Source organism: Lycium ferocissimum, unplaced genomic scaffold (genome assembly GCF_029784015.1).
Source record: "Lycium ferocissimum isolate CSIRO_LF1 unplaced genomic scaffold, AGI_CSIRO_Lferr_CH_V1 ctg1940, whole genome shotgun sequence".
NCBI lineage: Eukaryota > Viridiplantae > Streptophyta > Magnoliopsida > Solanales > Solanaceae > Lycium > Lycium ferocissimum.
The window spans coordinates 8,701-28,861 of record NW_026718396.1 but is presented as its reverse complement, the minus strand read 5'-3'; the positions used below and the strand labels follow the sequence as shown (position 1 = coordinate 28,861).

Here is a 20,161-nt window from a genome sequence, read left to right as displayed (position 1 = left end):
TTCACATATTTCCTTACCCATACAAATATACGTACATCATTTATTACTGTAAAACATTATACAAATTTATGTGCTCAAATATCAGAATACATTATTATTTTTTATAAGAAAAAAGTTTTACTACCATTTATTTAGTAAGCGTTTGGCGATAAGAATTATTCACTTTATTCCAGAATTTTTTTTTCACTTTTCAGTGCTTAGCCAAAAGAATTCTAAATATAACTTGAAGTTGTATTCCGGAATTTTAAAAACTTGTTTCACAAAAATTTTCACTTTTTTTACAATTACATTTCACCAAAAATTACAATTTTAAAAATTATGGCTAAACACAATCACAACTCCAACTCCAAAATTCTAGTGAAAATTCCAAAAACTACATTAGACTTGTTTTCTTATATCGTTTGGATGATAAATAAAATGTAAGGGGAAAAGAAAAGAAAAGAAAAGAAAAATCACGCGCTGCAGTGGCGTTGGTAAGACGAGGGGGTGAGACTTAGAAACCCTAAATCAAATAGACATTTTTGGGACTTCACTCGCCAAACCTCATCGCGTGAATTCTCAGTTGCAGAATCGCAGATCCAAAGTGTGTCTGTGCGTGACCAAACAACAAACAAAGATTACATACATACATACAGGTATTACCTCCACTTTCTCCCTTCTTCCCTAACTCTTTTTTACACCCCTTCTACCCCCAACCCCACCCCTCATCCCTCATCCCTCATATTACGATGATGAACATTTGTATATCAACTCTTACTAAGACTAAAGTATTTGCCCTTTATTTAATTATGATCCTGACGTTTCTGTTTTCTGTTTAATTCATTGGAATTATGATAATGTAACGACTATGCTAACATTATTTCTAATCGGATGTTCTTTTAGAGACGAATGTTTAAGGTTTATATACTAGAATTGGGTTTTCCTAGTATTTTAAGCTTGTAGCTTCTTCTTCTTCTTCCATTTCTGTTACTATTATATATTGTTTCTTGCACTTCAATTAGCTATATTGTTTTGCTCTAGTTACTGCCCCTTCTTTGAAATGTTTTTCCTTGAGCCGAGGGTCTATCAGAAATAACCTCTCTACCTCCCAAGGTAGGGGTAAGGTCTGCGTACAAACTACCCTCCCCAGACCTCACTTGTGAGAATACACTGGGTATGTTGTTCTTGTATGCTAGAATTGGGTTAGTTATGTTAACAACATTTTTTTGGAGCTATCATTTTATTTTTTATTTTTTATGAAGCTGTGACAGGTGTAATTTATTGTTTGTTATATACAAGAGTTGTATCTGGAGTTAGAGTTGGCCTCGATAACTTGATTATGTTTATGTTCATTGTGACAAACAAGGCAGTTATTGAGTGAAGCGATAAGCAATTTTAGTTATCACCAAATGGTGAATTAGATTTAGTTGTAAGCCTGTACATTTAGGATTAATCTACTAATCAGAGTCTGGATTAGTGAAAAGAATTATATTGATCCAAATTGGGTGATTTTTTTTTTTTTTTTTTTTTTTGGAAGGAAGTTAGTATTCTGTTTGACAGTTTGAGTTAATGTATATAGCCAATTGTAATAGCTGAATATCATTAGGCTGTGGTTGTTCTTTCTTGTATATTTCGCAGAATACTATCTGATTTTCTTTAAAAAGTACCTTTACTGGGGTAAGATGAGCTAGACTATCGGCTCTTTCGAGATAAGCTGGTTTGGCTGTTGAAAAGAAGGCAATCATCATATGAGAACATGCAAGGCTATGGAGTGAATTTACAAAATGAGTTCAGGATGAAAGGTAGAGGCTAAGTTTGTTGGACTCAACTAAGATAAGAAACAGAAAAAACAAAAACTTAATCTGAATTCCCCACTGGAACTTGGAGAAGTAGTTGGTAAATTTTAAAAGTTCCTTCCTTGAACACCCAATTTATCCTGCAGATGTGCAAAGCTTTGTATTACTCAGATGAGAATACTACTCGAGGATAAACAATGATAAACACGTGAATGTTTGGTTATATTTGTCTGGGAGACCTTTCTCTTCCACTGTTGCAACTTGCAAAGAAGTTCCCTTAGTAGTACCATATCACCTCATTGGAAAAAAAAGTCTTGAATTTTAATTGAGCAATGTTATTATACTTTGTTTATTTGTTTAAGAAAATTTCTGCAAGAGGCAATGTGAGAAGAGTTTATAAGTTAATGAATTTGAAAGAACGTGGAATTAGCTTTCGATCTCTTCTCTCTTCACTTCGATACACTTGGTTCAATATGTTACATGGTATTAATGATCGCATTTCTGCTGTATGGACTTGTTTAACATCTTGTTATCCATCTTTTTGGTTTTTTGGTGGCAAACAGTTATGAACTTTGGATTGAGATCAATTCAAAGTTGTGCTTTGCCTTTTTGTTCATTCAAAGTAATGGTCACAAGACAAGCTCCATGTGTGTGGTCTAGCGGTTAATGAAGCTGGAGTGAACCATGGGAGACTGGCGCTCAAGTGCTTTGTTATTTTAGACTCACCTTTGAATGATCCCTCTTTTCATTTTACGCGTCACCCTTTCCTTACTAGTCTATTTAAAATAGAATGATAACTTTCTATATTTGGAGGTAGTTTAACTTTAAACTCCCATTTTATCCTTGATCACATGTTTTTGTAGCCACATAAATTTCATGACATTTTTAAGACCACAAATTTCAGAAGTTTCTCTTTCTTTCTTAAACTCCACGCCGAGTCAAACACCACCACATAAAATGACTCAGAGGAAGTATGTATCGTCACTCAAGTGCCATGTCGAGGTCTGCATTAGAGGGGAGGGGAGAGGGCTAATTGCTCGCATCGCAGAGATGGGGAAGTGATCTTATTCTATTTAATCTGCAGGTTGAATGTGGTTGGATTTTAAGTAAGCACTTCTGATATATAGACTAGAAGCTGCAATTTCAGTCGCTCTCACCTGCTGGTGGAGTGTATACAATTATATACCTTTCTATTTCTGTCTAAACTTGGACGGAGGCCTTCTATATCCAAATGAATCAAATCCCTGATGGATTCGATGTGGTAACAGCTTGATGCAGATCCTCCGTGTTATGGATCTTCAGTGTCCTCGAAAAATGCCATACAATCACTCTCTATGCCTGCTGGCTGATAAATTTTGTGAGCAATTTTGTCCTCCGTAATGTACCTGAAGGACATGATGAAACTTCAGAGATGGGAAGCTAGTTGAAGGTTATTGTAATGTATGAGCTGTTGTCACTTGTCCGAGTGATGAATGGATTGGCTCGATTAAATTTATATGATGATCTTGAACTCAAAGTTTCCTGATATTTAGGCCACTTAGTAAACCCAAAACTTTAATGGAAGCACAAGTTAGCGACAGTTCTTGGACTCTGGTTAGATTAAGAAGAGTGATGGAATGTAGGCAGAGATGTTTTGGGCTACTTATTGTATCTTTCTGTGCTTATTGAATAAGAATTAATTCTATGTTTTCGTAACCTCTTACTGGATAAGTTCTCCTCTAATTTTTCTTGACGTTCAGGTATCAGTAAAAGAAAAGTCAATAGGCTTTCATTTGTTTAGCAGCATGGATATAGATCTTCGGCTGCCTTCTCAAGACCATGATAAGGAAGAAGAAGAACAAAATGGAATTATAAATATGCTTGACAATGAAGAAAAAATGCACAGTGATGATGGAATGCATGGGATGTTGGTTGTTGAAGAGAAGATGCATGCAGAAGATGGAGGGGATATGAACAGTCCCATAGGAACTATGATAGAGTTTAAGGAGGATGTGAACCTTGAACCGCTGGCTGGCATGGAATTTGAGTCACATGGCGAGGCTTATGCCTTTTATCAAGAGTATGCTCGGTCGATGGGATTCAATACAGCTATACAAAACAGCCGTCGCTCAAAGACATCAAGGGAATTCATTGATGCAAAATTTGCATGTTCTAGATATGGAACGAAACGGGAATATGAGAAGTCTGCAAATCGACCACGTAGTAGACAAGGAAACAAGCAGGATCCGGAAAATGCTACTGGTCGGCGAGCGTGTGCAAAGACAGATTGCAAAGCAAGTATGCATGTGAAGAGAAGGTCCGATGGGAAATGGATAATTCATAGATTCGAGAAAGAACATAATCATGAACTTTTACCTGCCCAAGCTGTTAGTGAACAAACAAGAAGGATGTATGCCGCAATGGCAAGACAATTTGCTGAATACAAAAATGTTGTTGGTCTGAGAAGTGACACAAAAGGTCCATTTGACAAAGGTCGAAATTCATCAATGGAAGGGGGAGACGTAAATGTTCTGTTAGAGTTCTTCATTCAGATGCAAAATCTTAATTCCAACTTCTTTTATGCTGTTGATGTGGGTGAAGATCAGCGTTTGAAGAACTTGTTTTGGGTTGATGCCAAAGCCAGGCATGACTATGCAAATTTCAGTGATGTTGTCTCTTTTGATACTACCTACATCAGAAACAAATATAAAATGCCCCTTGCTCTTTTTGTTGGGGTCAATCAGCATTTTCAGTTCATGCATCTTGGATGTGCTTTGGTCTCTGATGAGAGTGCAGCAACATTTTCTTGGGTAATGCGGACATGGTTGAAGGCAATGGGCGGTCAGGCTCCCAGGACAGTGATCACCGATCATGATCAGGTATTGAAGTCGGTCATTTCAGAGGCTTGGCCATCATCCCTCCATCATTTCTGTTTGTGGCATATCCTGGGAAAGGTGTCTGAAACACTGAATCATGTCATTAAACAGAATGAAAAGTTCATGCCAAAGTTTGAGAAATGTATTTACAGGTCATGGACAGATGAGGAGTTTGAAAAGAGGTGGAGAAAACTAGTTGATAGATTTGAACTCAGAGAAGCTGAATTGATCCATTTGCTGTATGAAGATCGTGTGAAATGGGCCCCTACATTTACAAGGGGTGTACTTTTAGCGGGAATGTCAACGGTCCAACGATCAGAGAGTGTGAACTCTTTCTTTGACAAATATGTACATAAGAAAACCACCGTCCAGGAGTTTGTAAAGCAATATGAAGCAATATTGCAAGATAGGTATGAGGAGGAGGCAAAGGCAGATTCTGATACGTGGAACAAACAACCTGCTTTGAAATCCCCATCACCATTTGAGAAGCATGTGGCAGGCCTTTATACACATGCTGTATTTAAGAAATTCCAGGCTGAGGTTTTGGGTGCAGTTGCTTGCATTCCTAAAAAAGAGAAGCAAGACGAGACAGCCATAACATTTAGAGTTCAAGATTTTGAGAAGACTCAAGAGTTCATTGTTACAATGAATGAAATGAAGTCAGAAATATCTTGTATATGTCATTTGTTTGAATTTAAAGGCTACTTATGTAGACATGCATTGATAGTTCTCCAAATATGTGGTGTTTCCTCTATCCCATCTCAGTATATTTTGAAGCGATGGACAAAAGATGCCAAGAGCAAGTACTCTATGACAGATGGATCTGAAGATGTGCCATCAAGGGTCCAGAGATATAATGAGCTATGTCATCGCGCAATGAAATTGAGTGAAGAAGGGTCGTTATCTCAAGAGAGCTATAGTTTTGCTCTTCGTGCACTTGATGACGCTTTTGGGAGTTGTGTAACTTTTAATAACTCAAATCAGAACATGTTGGAAGCTGGCACATCATCAGCCTCTGGTCTTCTCTGTATTGAAGATGATAACCAAAGTAGGAGTATGAGCAAGACAAACAAGAAGAAGAATAACTTTACTAAGAAACGGAAGGTATGTTTTGAAAGATTCATGGGACCGCTTCTTTTGTATTCTATGTTATTCATGAAGATCTCCTGGTGTTGCAGGTGAACTCGGAGCCTGATGTTATGGCTGTTGGGACAGCAGACAGCTTGCAACAAATGGTTTGCTCTGATATCTTAGTTACTTTTATGTATTGCCATTTGATTTACAGTACTGTGCTCTTGCTGGTAAAATGAAAGTGAAGAGGTTTTTTTTTTTTTTTTTTTTTTTTTTTTTTTTTTCGGTGAAATTGGGAGGAGGTTGTTCTAAATGCTACACGTGTATAGCTTTTCTTGAAGCTTAACTTTTTAGGTCACCTCCCGTTTCTTATTTAGTTCATTTTCTGCAGGACAAATTGAACTCCAGACATGTGACTCTTGATGGTTATTTTGGCCCGCAACAAAGTGTTCAAGGAATGGTATGATCTGCAAGTGTCTTGACTTTTTTCGAATAATTATAGTGGTGTTCTAAGTTGCTGCTCTCTTGCAGGTACAGTTAAACTTAATGGCACCAACTCGTGATAACTACTATGGAAACCAACAGACTATTCAGGGCCTTGTATGTCATAGCAAGTTCACAGTTTTAAGGCTGAAAAAATTGATATCTACTATTAAAATAACAGTTTCCTTTTCTCTTGCCTTGGGAATGTAGGGACAGTTAAACTCTATAGCTCCTACACATGATGGCTATTATGGTGCTCAGCCAACAATGCATGGGCTGGTATGTGGTCTCTTAGTGTTGTTACTTTTTGAGGCAAGTCAACCAAAAATCTTGTTACAACTTCATTTTTATTGTTGCAGGGGCAAATGGACTTTTTCCGCACTCCAAGTTTCCAATATGGCATCCGGGTTAGTGTGCTACATACTACGTCAATGGAATATAAACAATTTGTCAACTCATTACTGGGGAAGTGGACTTTGCGAAAATTATTGCTGCGTTCAAATTATTATCTACATTTCATAATTTATTTTATATTGATAACTCCTTCCATCCCGATCTTATCATATTAATTTAATCTGGCATGGGGGGCTTAAGGGTAAATATTAGATAATCTAGTATTTTAGAAAGAGAGATTGATCTGTCAGTGAAGATGAAATATTACTTTTTATGAGCTTGGGATTTTACAAAGATTAAAAAGAAGTGGATACTATTTTATAGTTTTCAAATATAATACTTGGTAAAGGAAATGGAAATGATTCCATCTTTAGCAAATTGGTACAAGTGAGACAATATTTACAAAAAAGAAAAAAAAAAGAAGAAGTTAGACAAGCTTCTCTTTTCTTTGTTTGTTCCTTTTATTTTTGCTGTTAATATTTGTCTATAGTTAAGATCTACTAAAAAAGCTGGCCTAGCGGTAAGAGTGCAACAAGATTTGTGGATTAGGAGCAAGTCATGAGTTTGAAGGTTGTAGACAAAAGCCTAGTATTTAAGTGGAGACGGATTAAGGGTCGGGCCCATTATTAAGTATTATTAAGAGGTCTGGATTGGAGAACAAAATACAACACAAGGGAGGCTTGCGGAAGGTTATAGAAGGCACCTAGGGAGATGAAGTATTGGGCAATAGGGGCTGCCCAGTGTCCTAGTCTTGCGATCTTGTATGTGGTCTTTCTTGTTAACCTTGTAAGTGCGTATATCACTGCGTAATCAATAAAGGGAATTTTCCTCACTTCCCAAGGTTCTCACTTGTCCTGCCTTTGGTCCTAAGTGTTGTTTGGCCTAGCCAAATACCACAACCATTCAACTTACACTTCCTGTTGCACTTGAGGCATACTTTGCCTAAGCATTGAGCTTGCCTGAGTCAAGCTACCTTTTATGAGGCTGAATTTAGCGTCTACTAAGGTGGGTAATTTAGATATTGTGCCGCATCGATGCTAGTAAGAGACTATGTCGATGACAAATCCCTTTACAAGTTCAGGCTGGTAGCTTGCAAATATTGTTGCATTTTCCCAGTTAGTATGGGTAAGTGGGCTTAGTCTTGGTCTTATTAGAATAGGTTCATGAAGTTAGTGTATGAGCTTTATTTTAGATTATCAACTAGGTTTTAATGATCATAAAAAATATTCTTGAAGTTCATCTGATATTTTGATATTGAACTTCTTTTTGAGAAACGTCTACTAAGTTTGAATACTTTGAAGGATGTTGACCACGTATTTAGGTTATTCTTTGTTGGGATTGTAATTCTTTCTATATCTTCGAAGTGGAAGTTATTCAAGAGGCCATGGAGATTTCTGAAACAAAATTGATGGACATACAATGAAATATCAGTGTACTAACATTAAGAAAAAACAGGGAACAGAAAGGAATAAAGACGGTCTATGCCAGTACATACTATAACAAAATTGATGGGAACATGATGCAACATCAGGGTATTAACATGAAGAAAGAACAGGGAACATAAAGGAGACTTCGTTCACTGCAACATAAGCTTAAAAACAGTGAACAGAAAGGAGACCAGGATCTGTAGGAAAAATAAGGATTTTCACACAATGTTTAATAATCTCAGTTGTTCACTATGATGGAGGGTAGATATTGATAGGGGATACCACGACTAAGATTCCTGAGTATCTGATTAAGAGGTTGTACAAACTGCTTTTGTTGGAGTTCTTTGGTTAAATCAAAGTACGAGCCATTTTTGATAAATGAGAAGTGTTCCCAAGTCTTTATTGTCAATGACTGGCCAGTAGTTTTGACAACAATTACTTGATATGAGTTAAAATCATGGAGCTTCATATGCTTTAGACCTAGGGATGAAAATAGGGCAGGTGGGACGGGGTAGGGCAAGCCTTGACCCCCTAAGATTTTAACCTGCCCCGCCCTGTCCTGTTTAGCCCTGCCCCATTTAAGTGTTAATTTGTGATTTTTCCTTGTTTCAGTGAATCTTTTAACAAAAGGCATGTTTATATTTTTTAAAACATAAAGAATCAGTATTAGGGAAAAAAGGGAGATAACAATCATCAGGAGAAAGAATCATGCAAGATACAAATAATAGATCTACCGTTAAATGTTACTACTCAGTTAAAAAAAAATATTTGTTCCCGATGAGAAAATATAAAAAGGAAAAAAGAGTTCCCAATATTTTTCCCTTTTGGGCTTTATATGTTGCTATTACTGCCTATTATTATTGTTGTCTTGGTCCCTTCTCTTGAGCCGAGGGTCTATCGGAAACAGCCCCCCTACCTTGGGACCTCCCAAGGTAGGGGTAAGGTCTGCGTACACTCCCACCTGGTAGGATTATACTGGGTGTTGTTGTATCATCTCTACTTCAAGTTTGATTATTATACAACTATATCTTAGCACTGACTTACTATTTTAAGTTTAACGAATTCTGGTATATGTTCATCACTTAATGTTCACTTAACATAGCATACTCAAAATATAAGAAAAAACTATGAATATGAAAGACGAAAAAGGAAAATAAGTGTCCAATAATTTTATGGGTTTTCCAGTACTTTGAGCAACTAAAGTGATCCTCCTAGTTATCTTCATAATAAAGAAAATAATGTTTTTTCTTTGTCTACACTATGTTTTTTTAAAAATATTTTAAGGGGTGTGACACTGACACGACTTGACCAAAAATAAATTACCACTAACAAGTTCATCACAACCCCATCTCTAAAACCCACATTCATTATGTGTTTGTTGAACTTGCACAATTTTATACAGTAAGATATCACCAAAGAATCAGCTGAATGAATGGGCCAGAAGGCCCAAAACAACCTGCCCCCTGCACTGCCCCATTTAAATTTTTAAAAATATAAGCTTTGACCTGCCCCACCCCCTCCCTCATCCTGACCCATTGCTATCCCTATTTAGACCTGGAGACATGGTGAAGACTGACGATTTTATAAACTGAGGTGCTTTCTAAGTTTGTGTTATGGGAGAATAGCAAAAGTTACATCCAACCATCTAAAAGGATAAGAGAGGAGCCTTTTGTATTCTGTGCTAATCTGACTAGAAACTTGTAATGTATGAGCTTTTAGTCAGATTATGGATTTCAATTCTTTGCTTTGGGAGGCGTGCATGATTAATCCTGTGATATGCAGAAACCGGTATATTTGATAAGCCAAACCATTGCTGAATTTTACATTATACTAACTTTGCCTCCTTCCCTCGCTTAATTGGGGGAAACTTAGGTGTAATGTCAATATAACAAAAACGTCCCGCTGTAGTTGCTGTACAACACTTATATAGCAGCATATTTTGTCCTATTAAACATGCAAAAATGACCAATGTTATTTTATAGTCTTAAAAATAGTTTATCATGTCGCAAACAAGAACTCCAGTTCCACATTAGCAGGGACAAATTAGTTTAGCTAAGCGTAATGCCACTCAACTGTGCTGGACTCATATGGTGTTCCTTAATGTTGACAGGATGAACCCAATGTAAGATCTGCTCAATTGCATGACGAAGCATCTAGACATCCCTGAGGATCACCTGTCATCAATTAGGTATATGTTTCTCCCATCGCGAGTTGATATTATAGATGCGTTCAAATTGAACTTATTGAATGATGGGGTTCTTCTGTTACCAGGAAAGAGTGGGAATATTTCAACTTTCATTACCGGCTATTGATGGAAGTAGTACAACCAATGAAGAATCTTATAGTGTGTGTGTGTAAAACAAAAGGAATCAATGTAGGCAGTGCTTCTCCTTTCCTTTTTTTTTTTTTTCTTTTTGCTTTTCTTCCTATTTACATTTGTTCGTTGATAAATCAGCCTTTTAATCTCTTTCCCTTCAATTTAATATTAGAGCTCAAATAGAAAATACAGCTCTAAGTTAATTTCACCTGTAAAGGCTTTTGTGGGATGTATTAGTTACAAGTAGTAAAGATCATTGAGGTGAAGATGTATACCTTTCTTCTAGTTAAGCAAATGGGTTGTAAATGTAGACAGTGCCTTTTAATCTAACTTATTATTTTCTCCTTTGTTGATAAATCAGCCTTTTAATCTCTTTCCCTTCATTTTAGTATTTAGAAAGGATAAGTGAAGACAGCTAAAAGTTAATTTCAGCTGTAAATGCTGTTTATGACTTTATGTAGTTTATTAAGCTGGGTTGTCGCAGCTTGCAGTTGTTGACTATAAACTGAACAAAAGCCGGAAATATTGCTGCTGTGAAGCATGTTTTATTCCAACCCAATGGTGAGTTTGTTATGATGGAAGATATTTTTAATAAATGTTTTCTTTATAATATGTTATTGTTTGGTGTTTCGTTGTAACAGAATAAATTCTAAGGAAAAAAATTTCCATTAGAAGGAGAATAATATAAAGTTATTTATCTTCACTTTGATCATTGCCAAATATTGGGTGTTTATACGCGTAGTAAGAATGCTAAACAAGACTAGAATTGGAATGTAATAGAGAAAAGGCTCAAAATGGTCCCACTATATTTGAACTTTAACTGAAAATAATCCTATATAAGCATTAATAGTCCACATTCTTTCATAGAGTGGTGCACTTTTAGTCTAAACTCAAACTAGCGTTAGTGTTTTAACGGAGACAAACTTGACATGAGCCTCACGAGTTCCCATCCAAACTAAAATCTTCGTGTTTTCTCCTTCTCTTGAGGAACCAAGGATTTAAAATTTATATATAATATAAAGTTAGGCATAACAAGGTGATGTAACACCTCTTTATGGCCTAGAATTATATTTATCTTTTTTCTCCTTTTTTTTTGGCTTTTCTATATTTTTTTTGATTTTTTCCTCCTATATTTATGTATCTTTGTATATTAAATGGCTCAATAATTAATTCTCCACTTCTTCCTATTTTTCTCCCAACTTTTTCATTTCTCAATTGCAGTTTCCTGTTGTGCATTTAGTAATGCAATAAATAAAGGTTCGTGCGCAAAAAAAATGTTGCTGTGAAAAAGAGTCTGAAAAAAGAAAAAGTAATATGGAAAACAAATCTGATCCATTTGATGTGCCCTTTAAAGGCGGCTATGTCTGTTTTCTTAAACTAAGCCCACGCATTTTTTTTTTTGTTTTTTTAAATTATTCCACCCATGGTGGTATGGGGTTAGGCATGACCCCTACCTGTATATTAGTAACCAAAAGAAGAAAACATGGAGCCCGGGGATTACAAATCTATCCACCAGAACTTCTAAAGTTAGAGAGTAGCTACTCCACCCTATACAAAAATTACAGATTATATCCCGATCCTGGAGCAATTTCCACAGAGATAAATAAACAAAAACTAGGAGACTATACATTAAAACAATTCTTGCTAGTTCTAACTCTGAAGTTGATCATTTGGTCCTTATCCATCTTTAAGAGTGCTCTCACCTTGGAGGGAAGATCAATAACATTAGTGAAGAAGGTAGTATCCTGTCCAATTAAGCTTCAGTTAAACATATTGTCTGCAATAGTGTTAGCCTCTCTATAGCAATGAACAAATAAAATTGCCCCTTCTTTTTCAAAGCTTCAATCTTTTCTATAATGTTTCTTATTTGCCAGCGGGAAGTCATCTTTTTGTTGTTGACGGAGTTGATTACTATCATTGAATCGATTCAATAATCACATTAAAGACCCCATTGTGATGCACCGGTCATACCGGTAAGAATAAAGCGTACCTCCGCAAAGTTGTTTGTATAGTTTCCCAAAAAAGATCTAAATGCTATGACCAAGTTACCATTATGATCTCTTAGACATCCTCCTCCTCCACTAGGTCATTACCTTTAGAGCACCCATCAGTGTTTATCTTATAGTCAGGTGGCTTAGCCCATTTGATTGGAATGATTTTTAGAATAGGCTTGATCTTTTGTCGCCTTTTCCATGAGTGGGATCCAATCAAAGATATAAGGGAGATTAAAGTGAGCTCTTACCGTATGCTTAATTGAATCTTTGATAAGGCTAATAAGGCTTGTAAGATGTTGTCTTTCATCAAATGATATTTGAATGCGCATCTTTCTTCCAAATTTCCGGAAATGATGTTTGGAAGACATTGAAGAATGAACTTGTGAATTTCATTTTTAGGTCTTTCCATCCACCAAGTCATCAATATCTATCTCAAAGTAGCTGCTCTCCTTAGACCAATAGCCTTGTTGAAGTAATCCCATATTCTGGTAGGTTGCTCTCCAAGAAAGAACATATGTTCAATAGATTCATCTTTGGGCACTTTGCAACAGTGGAAATTAGAAGGATCTGTGATTCCAAACTTCCTAATTGCATCATTTGTAGGAAATCTTTTGTTAAGTAGTCTTATCATGAAGAATGAGATCTTGAACGGAAGTGTTTTACTCCAAATTCTTGAGGCAGTGAAAGTAGAGCTTCTGACTTGTTTGAGATTCTTCCAAGCTGACCTGCAAGAAAAATTTCCAGCATTAGTAAGAGTCCAAATAGGATAATCTACTACCTGTTTAGCTGGGGTAGTAATAATGTTGATTTTCTCCACCCATTCTATAGGAATAATCTCTCTTAGTTTGTTGTGATCCCAAGCACCATGTTGAATGAAGTCTTTGACTTTTTGCATAGTGAACTCCCCATTCGGAACTATTCTAGCTAATGGACCTTGACCAGTCCAGTTGTCCCACTAGAATGAAGATGATCCATTATTGAGCTCCCATTTGATATGAGCATCAGCTTCTTCTTTGATGTCCATCAATCTCTTCCGAATATGAGACTGTCCAGGTTTCCACCTGAGTTGATTGGGATGTGCTTTATTGCAGTATTTTGCAACCAAGAAGTCCTTCCACAAAGAATCCTTAGTTCTAAAATTCCACCAAGCTTTAGCTGAAAATGCTTTATTAATATCATGAATAGATCTAAAACCTACACACATTGCATCGATTTGCATAACAGAGGAATCCCACTTGAACCGTTGATGCTTCTTTTTCTCCATTAGTGTTTCCCAAAAGTTAGCACATTGTTTTCCGAGAAGAATAAGAGTGGTCTTTGGAGGGTTAACAACAAAAGAATATGCATTGGGATAGAATAAAAGAGCAAACTTTGATCAAAACACTTTTGCCCCCCAAAAGACATCATTTTTTCATTCCAACCCGTATCCTTACTAGAATTTGGCGAGATGTCATTGAAGTACTCCCGACTTTCTTCCTTCCAATGAGATTGAGCTCCTATAGGCAAAAGGAAAATTACCTTTGACAAAACCGGGAAGAGAGTTAATGTCATTAGCCACACAATCCTCGGCTTTGTGTGGATAAAAATCGAGACTTTCCGATTAATCACTTGTCTTGACATGTTAGCATAATCATTTAAGCATTGCATAATAATCTGAATTGAGGTACCGTCCATTGAACAGAAAAGAATGGTATCATCAGCATAAGATAAATTGGTGATACAGGGTCCATTTCTACTCATCCCATAAGGCTTGAAGTCTGGAGACTGAGTAATTCTATTAAGCATTTTAGAAAGAAATTATGAGGCTATGATAAAGAGAGAAGGAGAAATGGGGTCTCGTTGTCTTAGGCCTCTAGAAGATTTGAAAAAACCATGCCTAATACCATTTAAGGCCACTGAATACCAAACATTAGTGATCAGTTTCTGAATGAGCTCAATCCAGTATCCAGATAACCCAATTTTCCTCATGATTTGATAGAGAAACCTCCAGGATACTCTATCATAGGCTTTAGACATGTCCAATTTAAAGATGACATTTAAGCCCTTCTTATCTCTGGTCATGTTATGAACCATTTCCTGTGTAAGCATGATGTTATCTGTAATAACTCTTCCTTTGATGAAACCAGATTGATTGGGAGAGATGATTTTAGGGAGAATAGAAGTTAGTCTAGTATTGAGCATCTTGGAGATGATTTTGGAGGAAACATTAGCAAGGCTGATAGGTCTAAGCTTAAAGAGACTGTTGTCACTTTAATCATGACAATGATGACTAGGTAAATCTTTCCCCGAGAAAGAAATACAAAAAACCATATCAAGAAGATCTGGTTATGTCCCAAGAATGCGATAAAAGCCAAAGCAGTTGACACCATCAGTCCAGGGGAAGAGTCCGGATTAAAAGAAGGCGGTTTCATTAAGCCTTCAATATCGTATTCTCAGTAAGATAGTGGTTATCTTGTTCGCAGACCACACTTTGAATACTATCCAGTCCTAAGATCCTCGGACGATTACTTTCGGTGAAAAGATTTTCATAGAAATTGACCGTTATATCCCGTATTTTGTACGTTGAATATTTTAAGTTAGTTGCGACAAGTTAAGGACAAGGCTATTTTTCGATTTGGTGTAATGTAGATGAATTTTATTGGTATGGAATATTAAGGGAATTAGGGCTAGAAGTTGAAATAAAAATTTCATGAAAAGGCCATTGTTAGGTGGGACCCACATGTTGGGATTTATAACGGATATGAAGAGATATATGAGTAGTACATGTGAAGTTAGGCAAGTCCTAAGAAGGACCCATAAGCTAAAAATGAGTGTAAGCCCTCCAAAGGGACGCATTTAAGAAAACGTCTTCGGGTGATCTGACTTCGAGGGGCCAAAACGGTATTATGAGTTTGGAATTTGGGAAAACTCCCAGAATGCAAGTTGTAGATAATTGAAATAGCTTTCCAACCATAGGTCGTGGGTTCACAGGCGACATCGGGATAAGGAGAGATATGGACGTTTTAAGGCAGAAAGGTCGTGAACGTCGGCCCAACCCGATTCCAAGTCGGGTCAGGCCCAATACCCACGCCATTTAAGTGAAATTTTCAGCTTTCTCCTTCATTTTTCAGACCAAAACATCCAGAATTTTCAGAGATGGAGAGAGAGAGAGAGAGGAGAGGTAGAGAGAGAAACCAAATTTTGACCACAATCTAAGTCCCGAATCGCGAAGATGAAGAGAAAAGTGTTGTACGTTGCGTTGCCTTCAATTTGGGCTAAAAATCAGCCAAGAAGAAGAGGGTGGCGTGCTGAAGCCGCATACTTAAAGGCTAAGGTCCCTTTTTTCATTGTTAACAAGTTTAATTAGAGTTTTAACGGTTAGAACACCGCGTTATAAACTAGGTGTTATTTTGTTGAGATTTATGGATTAAGGGGTCCGTGGGTTAAATGGTTGGAATTAGATGGATGTTTTGAATGTGTTGTAGTGTGTGTAAAAAATGGATGGAAATCATGATATGTTGCGTGTTGAAGTTAGTTTCGTGTTGCTTTTGTAGAATATGATGAACTAATTTTATTTAGTGTTTTGGTTGTTGTTGTTGTGGATTGTATGATGATAATGAAAGCTTAATGATGTAAGTTGAAGTGGAAAAACGATATGGGCTGTTTTAGAAGCTAATGTGAATTTAATGTAGTTTCTTGAATTGATGAAAATGATGTTGTTAACATGCGGATTATTGACGTAGTTTATGAATTTGGAAGAGAAAATGTGTTGTTGATGGTCCTATGGAAATTGAAGGGTTTCGGTAAGGTTGCAAGTTGCTTGGGCCGTATGAAATATTGTGGGAATTGTTTAAAATGTTCTTGAATATTGTTTGAATGGTTTTCGGATTAGTAATTGAACGTACGAACGCGAGGCTGGTTTGAATGTAAATAGTTGATTGAATATAATGGGATGTTGTTGAATTATGTAGAAAAGTGTAGTTAATGTTAGAATGCGTTTTGAATTGATTGTTGATGTTCCTAGAATGTTTGTTGGTATTGTTGTTGATGAATTTGGCGAGTTGAAATCTCGGGGTCGTTGCATTGTGTTTTACTGTAGAATAAGTGATGGTTTTGGAATTGAATTCTTCGATGTTTATGGCTAATGTTGATATCAAATGACGTGTTGTAGATTTTGAGAAACCGAGACTTGGTTTGGATTAGCTTAGGAAGCAATCGAGGTATGTAAAGTTACCCTCCTTCTTTTGGCATGTCTTAGATATGGCTAAGTTATGATATGTTATGAGCTTCGGGTAATTCTATTCTAAAAATCCGAGCACGTTTATGAGCCATATTTGCTTTGATGTTGGCACCCTTATGTGGACAAGCTATGGTTTATGTATCTTTGTATGATTGAATTTCAAAAGTCTTATAAAGAATTTTGCTACTAAAAGAGGACCCCGACTTCAAACGCCCCGTAACTTTCGCATACTTGATCGCTTCCGAAACCTAATAGGTAACTTCATAAGGCATAACGTTCCCCCAACTCTCGTAGTCGGCTCGGATGAGATTGGCACCCGTCCGTGGGCCCCGCGACTTTCTCTATGTACTTTGACGATTTTTTTTGAAAGAATATGATATGACTATTATTCCGATTTCAAGTACGATCGTTACTTATCTTTCGAGTTTGTAATAATGATTCGATAACATATGATGACTATGATTTTCGTAGGATGGCGACGCCCGTCCGTGGGTCCCGCGACTTTTCTTTGGATAATGCTAACGACTTTTTGAAAGGAACTTAATATGACTACCTTCCCGACCCCCGAGTATAATTATATATTTATCGGTTGAGTCCGAAATATGATTTTTATGTATGGGATTTTGATACGTGACTACAAAAGTTTGATACGTTCTCGAGTAATATTCGGAAGAAAATCCGATTTGACTACTGTTTTGGCTTACAAATGATGGTTCGTTTTGATTAACCTATTAAGTCTTTGAAAATGTTTTAAACTATATTTGGCTACTCATGATTCGCAGGCATTTCGTTGTTACATTTTTCGCCAAGTCCCGGCCGCTTATGTTATCGTGCGCACTATTCGTATTTTAAAGTATGATGTATTCAAATATGATGTGATGACTCCGTACACCGAGTCCCTCACTAGAGGGCCGGACACGTTATGTGCATGATGATATGATGATGACATGATGCTATACACCGAGTCCCTCACTAGAGGGCGGACACGCTATACACCGAGTCCCTCACTAGAGGCCGGGACACGTTATACACCGAGTCCCTGTATAGGGCCGGACACGCTATATGTATGTATATATGGGATGATATGATATGCGATGATTTGATGATATGATATGTGATGATTCGATATGATAATCCGATGATTTGTGATCATTATGTTATATATGGATCGGGCCGCACGTTCCTCGGCATTATTATACTATTTATGGATCGGCCGTACGTTCCCGCATTTGGTTAACGTCGCCTTTATATGATATGTTCTACTTTCGTATATGTAGAGGTCTGTTTTTCAAAAATAAAGCTAAGCATTTTGGGCATTACGATGGTTATACTTGTTCTCTGAATGTATGATTTGTATTTCGGATATAGGTACTTTGGTATTCGGGTTATGTCTCGCTTTACCCGATTTTGGTTATGATTTCGTTTTCTCGTATTTTCGGCCTTTTCCCGCACATATTCTACCGACCCCTTTCCTAGGGGCCGCGTTTCATGCCGCGTGTGCAAGGATAGCGTACGAGTCAAGATGTTTAGTTTGAGCTCCATTTTCTTCCGGAGTGTTGCCCGGTCGAGTGTTAAGTTATGATATACGGAGTTATGTTAGACTGCGTACGAGTCGAGTGTATAGTATGTCGGTTATTGCCAGGGCGAGCCGAATGTTACTACGCATTATGCTTTGTTTGTAAGGGCTTTATGGCCGATTGATGCATTACATTACTTTTATATGATTATTTTATTTGATTTGAAAAAGACGAAAAGTATGTTTGTTTTCTAAAATTTTCCTTCTACATTTTGACACGTTCGTGGGCCCGGATGATTATGTGTATTACGAAAGTTGCGGGTTCGGCTTCGGCTTAGGTAAGGGTCGGGTGCCCATCACACCCTATCTGGAGGTGGTTGACAACCTTGAAATGCGATCCCACTTTCTTCAACCCAATGGCCTGAATGGTCCTTGATTCTGTGAATAAAAAGCTTTCGTCTCTTTCTAGTGACTGAGGCATGAAAGAATTTAGTGTTGAGATCACCTTCTTTAGCCCATTGTAGATTAGCTTTCTGCCTCCAGTAAGATTCTTGAATTTTTAGATGCTTAGTAAGTTCTGCCTTCTTTATTCAAATCGCTCTAGATTGACCATCATTAATGGTTAAACATCTATCTTCTAGATGGCGATCTCATCTTCCATATGTTTTGTATTAGCAAAAATATCTCCCAAACCGGACGGACCAAGCCGGTTTAGGAGCAAGTTGTTTAAGCTTTTGATGTTCCTAAGGATCCCCATATTCCCGTTCCACGCCCGAACAACACAATCAGTACCCCCTGTTTAGTCCATGATTCGGTAACCTGAAATACTTGATTGTAAGAGCTTTGGTAGGAGGAAGCTTAATAAGTAAAGGGGCATGATCAGAGTCCACTCTCGATCAAGGTCTCGGAAAAGTAGTTCTGTCCATTTGAGGTCTACCTTTAGTGAACTTACCTATAAGGGTGAATTTGCATGTTTCCGCAAGAGTACCAAAGTAGTCCTCCCCTTTGAAGAAGACAACTGGTTTTCCCATATGCGTACCATTCTTTATTTCTACGAGGGGAGTTTGAGATTTCGAAGCTCTACTGCTCTCATAGATCATTTCAGCATAAGAAGGCTTAGGGATTGAATTTCTTTGAATGGGGATTTGATTCGATGAAGATGGGTTAGCCGTTGCGTGGTCAGAGTTGGTTGGAGGTGGTTGTTGGTCAGAATTGGGTTTAATTGGTGTTGGATTTGTAAGGACTTTGTCAGTAATCATATGTGGAGTCGATCCCCCTTGCGGGGGATCATTTTTGTTGTCCATGGTCATCGACAACCGCCGGTAGACCACCGTAACTTAGTGGTAACGGTTCGAAATATAGCCGTTGTCTAGTGATTAAGGTGGGAGCAAAACGTGACTATGATTTTGGTTACGCTTATGTTTATTTTCAAGGTATGGAGCTTATGTGTTCTTTGTCATGTCCTTTGGTTTGAGCAAGGCACCAGAAACCTTTTGGGAGAATTGACTTCAGAGGCAAAATCACTAGGTGAACCTATGCTAACGGAAGGTAGCAGGTAGCCCGTAGAACTAGTCGAGGTACGTGCAAGCTAAACCGAACCTACAGTTATTAGAAAAAACAAATTGAGCCCACGTAGTATGCTAATATCACTTAATATTTGCAATTATCTTTCTCCCTTCTTTATTTGTTTTTTTCACCCTTTATTTACTGTCAAAAATTTACCTCCATAACTCACCTATTAAATTTCTACTCTTAATAATATTCATAATACTCATGCTCTTCAAGTTTTCATATTCATAACCCCCAAATATTTAATTTAAAAGTTTAAGCTACCTTGGTATTCCTCCATTTTTATCTATATAAATTCATATTTTTTGTTTCTTGAAACTCTATCCAAGGTTATTCTCCATTTTCACTGCAGTATTGTATTTATGCTTTTGTTTGACTTAAAGAAGAAGAAGGCTCTTGAATTGTGATAGGCTCGTGGGAGTGGATAGCGACAAGAGATTGAAAAATTATGTATTGATTCCATATTTTTCCTTCTAATTTTTAATGATTAAGGTCGTAATGAACTGTGCATAGTATTATTTTTCTTCTTTAGTTTTTTTTCC

At 37.1% G+C, this 20,161-nt stretch overlaps 1 protein-coding gene across 2 annotated transcripts; it reads left to right on the top strand.

Annotated features, from left to right (window-relative positions):
• Nucleotides 1-453: 453 nt before the first annotated feature.
• LOC132042952 (protein FAR-RED ELONGATED HYPOCOTYL 3) lies at nt 454-10,358 on the top strand. Of its 2 annotated transcripts, none has more exons than XM_059433457.1 (9): nt 454-635; nt 3,515-5,734; nt 5,809-5,865; nt 6,093-6,161; nt 6,233-6,301; nt 6,395-6,463; nt 6,544-6,591; nt 10,115-10,192; nt 10,276-10,358. In XM_059433457.1, exons 2-8 carry the CDS (start codon nt 3,560-3,562, stop codon nt 10,169-10,171), a joined length of 2,544 nt encoding a protein of 847 aa, XP_059289440.1. In that variant the 5' UTR covers nt 454-635; nt 3,515-3,559; the 3' UTR covers nt 10,172-10,192; nt 10,276-10,358. The 2 variants fall into 2 exon arrangements, with proteins under 2 accessions (XP_059289440.1, XP_059289442.1); XM_059433459.1 differs by having other exon boundaries at nt 2,860-5,734.
• The last annotated feature ends 9,803 nt before the right edge of the window (nt 10,359-20,161 follow it).